Below are 4831 nucleotides of genomic sequence, written 5' to 3'. Positions count from 1 at the left end.
GATGTCAGGACACAGGCACATCAGGTCAGGATTTGTTCTATTTGAAAACTATTTGAGGCTGGAATGAGCCCAGAGTTGGAACAGCCAGAATATGTTAGCATGTCTGCATGGCATTGCATGTACAAGGTTCTCACCATTTTCTGGCCACAGGAAGACTTTTTCTACTCGTGTTCGCTGCTACTCAGCCTTTCCCGCCATGCAGGAGTGCACATGAACACTTTAATAAAACATGTTTCCAAGTCATCCATTTTGTTTACTTCCTGCATGTTATCTCCCTGCCTGCTACCACAGTGCCAGCCCACACAGGAATGTGAATGCCTGCCAGCACTCCAAGTTCAAACTCACTCCAGATCTCATTTCCTCCTTTATTCTCCTTCAGATGAGGAAACAGGAATGCATCTGGAAGTAAGCTTACCTGTGAATCAATTATCTTCTTAGGAGTCACTGACCCCTGCTCTCCCTGTCCTCTCTCCTGCAGTTGTTGCTGTTCCTCCTCGTCATCATCATCCTCCACCTCCTCCTCTTCATCATCCTCCTCCTCTTCCCCTTCATCATCACTAAGGTTTTAGAGTTACATGTTACATCGATTACACACTTGTAATTCCTGTACACTGGAACTCAAAACATTTTTTCAAGAACAAAAAAAGCAGCCTTCCCTCAAGTCTTACTGCAAAAAGTACATCTCCATCTACAACAGATTAAGATGACACTCAGGCTTCAGTGATGCAGTTGACAATGGCAAGCAAATAGCAAGGAATGCAATCAGTAACTAACACTAAGATAAGTTCATCAGTGAAAACAAGACACAAGGCTTATCCTGCTTACAGAATCCCTTGACTGTGGTCCACACTGCACACTCAGGCCAACATCCATCTGCAATGTTACAGTTCTTATTTTAAAACAGATCGGAAAATTTCTGATTTTAACTCTGGTACCTTGCCTACCTCAAAGATCCCAGCACAGCTGCCATATTGAAGCCTTCAAGGATCTCCTGGAGTTGCTCACATCCCTCTTCTCCCAGACAGTTACCTAGGTTGATAGAAGAAAGGGATTAGACTTAACAGGCGTACACAAATTTGTTCTGGAGGATTCAGATGTATATTCTTGTCTATCTCTTATTTCTGAAATTGAACAGTTATCAGTCATTTCTACACAACACCTCAGAGGCAGCAATGTGGACTTCAGTAATCAGAATCAGACAGTTGCTAAATAAATTCCAGCAGCCTCACACAATGTTTGGAGACAAACAACCCCCTAACTTTTCTGAGTGTCTTAAAGAGACTTCCTACTAGTTCCATAAATAGCTCTTGCTCTCAGCAATTCGAAAACAAGGACACACAGCACAGTACCACTGAGATGCAGTGACCCAAAGTATGAACAGCAAAAGCCAACAGCAGCCAAAGTTCCCCCACTCCTCTGCAGACATGCGCACAGAGGTTTTTCTTTGCAAGCATGAAATATCTGAGACCACAATGAATTATGAAAAAAAATTTTACTGAAAACAGGTATAAGTATCAGTTTAATCCTTCCACCTTAAGAGATGCACCAAAACTGCTTAACTTTACCAATTAACTGAATTCATGGCTTAAGAAAACTTTCAGGCTCTAACTGCTTCCTGTCCCAAGGTCATCCAAGTTCAGCTACTCTCAGAGTACCATTTTTAAAATGCTGATAATTGCAAGACTAGAATATGTGATATTGTCAACATTCTTCCTAGTGGTTTCTAGCTGGGATCAGACTAGACATGTTTTGACCTAGCAAACTTACATACCATTGAGATCCAACTTCTCCAACTCTGTCTTATCTTCAATAGCTTCTGCAACAGTCAGAGCTGCATCTCGTTTGATCTCGCAGAAGGACAAATTCAGTTCCTAAGAAGCAGGAGAACATTTGTTTGCAGAACTCCTATTAACATCTATCATCCCCATAAGCTTCCTGGGCTCACAAGTGTTCTGGAAAGACTCTCATTTGAAGAGGCTCTTAGCTAAAAAAAGTATTTTTAATTGGAAATAAAACCTGACACATACTCCGATTTCACATACCCGAAAGGGGCATTTTGAAACATACTACTGTTGAAAGTAGCACTACTGAAGGTAACCAATTTACTAAAATATCCACAGAGACCACAATGTTCTGACTGCTCACCTAAAAGCCCTTAGCAATCAGCCGCCTGGAGATTTTCACTTATTCAAGGGTCACAAGAGCATTCCAGAATTCACACACCAGTAAATACCCTTACTGAAGAAGGGTAGCTACTATACTAAATGGACAGCACATTTGCTTTTAAACACTTAGGCTGCAAGTTAAGGCCTTCAAAAGACAAACTATGAGTGGTACTACTTCTGATAAACACAGCCAGCAGAGAAACAGTGTGAACAGATGAGTAAAAGTAAAGTCACAACAGCCAGGCACCATCCCCCACCATTCCACGTTGTGCTCAATCAACCCTTTCCTGAGAAGAGATTTAATATTAACAGCAAAAGGGAAGCAGTCCTTGAACAGAATGAATCAGCTACGATTGCTTCATGCTACCCTCCCTTAACCACTTCTGCTCTAGAAAAAAGGGTTTAACTTCCAACTGTTCATCTCAATACTCCCATTAGAATCCCTACTTAAGTTTTCCTGAGAGATTCATACATAAGTTTCAGTAGAACCAGCAGAAGCCTGAGCAAGGGATCTCACACCTCAAAGCACCTACTTCTTTCTGTACCAGGTTCGTAAACATAAATAAGTATTAGCACTTGGCTGATTTTCTGTCTTTGACTGTAAGCTTGCAAGGTTAGGAATTATGTGTTCAGCATCTGTCCCAGAGCAGTTATGACCCACAGCAGGTGTTTCTAGAGATCCTAGTTTACTTACATTACTGACTGGACTTAGGCCTGTGCAAATACTGATGTAGGAGGCTGTCATATTGCCAAAAACCTAAAAATATTTGGACCTTTAACTCATACCCTAACAAAGAAAAAACATTAAATGTATGAACTCTGAAATGCTGAAGAGATTACAAGATGTTCGTGAAGAACATCTCAGTCCCCACGCATGACCCTCTGAGAGGTTCGAAAAGCAAGTACTTCCATTATCAGATTTCTTGAATAGCACCTGCTGACCTGAACCAACAGCTTCAAAAACATCAAGTGGAGACTAAATAGATCACCGGTGCATCCCCACGTAAAATAGACCTAGCTGGATGTGGCAATGCCACTGATCTACAATATAGCTTACTGCTTTCCAGTTGCGAGTGCAGAGCCTGCATTGAAGTGAACCCCATTTTAAAATAATCAGTAGTGGTAGGAGAATGGACAGAAAACCAGGAATGGGACATAAAAGGATTTTCAAAAGAGATTCAAAGCTGAACAGCAAGACGACAATACCTTTAATTTATGAAGCCCTTTAACAGCATCAGCAATAGCAACAGCACCCTTTGAACGCACCAGGCAGTCTCCAAAGTTGATCACTTCAATCTGCCGAAGCGTCTTCAGAGTCTGCAAGACAGCACAAATTTGGAAGTACCAACATGCAAGTAAATGACTGTCCTATCAATCCTGGAAGGTCATCTTTCCTGCCACAGTGTGGCATGTGGCTCCAGTAACCCAGAGGTGCTAATGCTAACTATATTTGAGAAGACCAGGAGGCAGAAGACAAACCCAAATCAACTGCTTAGAACAACTCACCTCTGCCATGGCGACTGCTCCTTTCCCTGTGAAGGTGTTGTCATTCAAGTTTACAACCTTAAGCAGTGGGTTGATAGCAAAGGCCTGGGCCAGTGCCCTGATGCCAGGATGGTTAATTCCATTCTGCGGCATGTGGACCTCTTCTAGGGTTCCAATGATCTGGGAAAGGATGAAGATGAACAAAGGCTGTTAGGAGACATACTTCAACTCAGGAGTATAGTGGTCTACTCTAGGATTTGCTTAAAATTGTTTTTCTCCAACTCCATTAGCTCTACTACTTAGAACTATTTACCAGCAATTATGTCACAAATCTAAGTGAAGTTGCAAGCTCATGGCAAACGTCAAATTAATATAAAGTCCCTTATTTTAAGAGTCACAGGTAGCACTCTCCTAGCGCGTCTGCTCTAGGATACCTTAAAACAAGGCTTCTTTACCTGTGGTTCAACAACCCTGAAACAGACCAAGCAACATCACTAGATACAATATGTTAATTAAGATCTACATTTTGCCCTGACTGCAGAAGCAAACTCATATGAAAATTAATACGAACACTGTTTATGGACTAAACAGCACGTCACAAACACAGTAATTTTGGTAGTGCCATTCAGTCTGAATTCCTCATAAATCACTTTATGTGCCTCTCAAGTATTTAAGAAGTCTTATTTTTGCCACAATTGCCGATTAGTGAAAAAATACATCCAGACAAGTCTTTACAAAAAAGAACAGCCCATAACCTGCAATATCATTTTTAATATACCTGAAAATATGCACCATAACTCAGAAGTTGCCTTTAGCAGAAGTGGAGGAAGGAAAAGGAAAGTAGGTGGCCCCAACCACAGTGAATTCTCTTCCTCCAGCAAAAGTGAAAGTTGGCCAGTGACAGCTAGAGAAAGCTAGGCACCATTTAGAGCCCTCACAGGATGATCCTAACGAAAACATTAGGTTGCTTCTTCCAGACGATTGAACAACTAGGCAGAGAAGCACTCAAGAGGTCAGCTGGTACACCCACCCCAGTGCCAGACAACCTCCATTAGCACAGAGGGAGGAGAAGGAATAAGACTACTATTAATCTACTAAAGAAATTCCTGTTTCTCCCTTAAGAACTACTTTACACAGCCACTAGTTATATGTCTGGAAACTTATGTCACATAAACTTCAGT

General features: G+C 41.5%; 1 protein-coding gene across 1 annotated transcript in view; it reads right to left on the bottom strand.

Annotated features, from left to right (window-relative positions):
- The window catches only part of RANGAP1 (Ran GTPase activating protein 1), a 17850-nt gene that overhangs the window by 8146 nt on the left and 4873 nt on the right, over positions 1-4831 (bottom strand). The window contains 5 exon segments of the mRNA XM_009895247.1: positions 416-557; positions 945-1029; positions 1772-1871; positions 3372-3482; positions 3672-3830. Coding sequence (XP_009893549.1) covers positions 416-557; positions 945-1029; positions 1772-1871; positions 3372-3482; positions 3672-3830 — 597 coding nt within the window.

This window comes from Charadrius vociferus, unplaced genomic scaffold (assembly GCF_000708025.1).
Source record: "Charadrius vociferus isolate BGI_N301 unplaced genomic scaffold, ASM70802v2 scaffold251, whole genome shotgun sequence".
NCBI classification, from domain to species: Eukaryota; Metazoa; Chordata; class Aves; order Charadriiformes; family Charadriidae; genus Charadrius; species Charadrius vociferus.
This window is presented reverse-complemented; position numbering and strand designations above follow the sequence as displayed.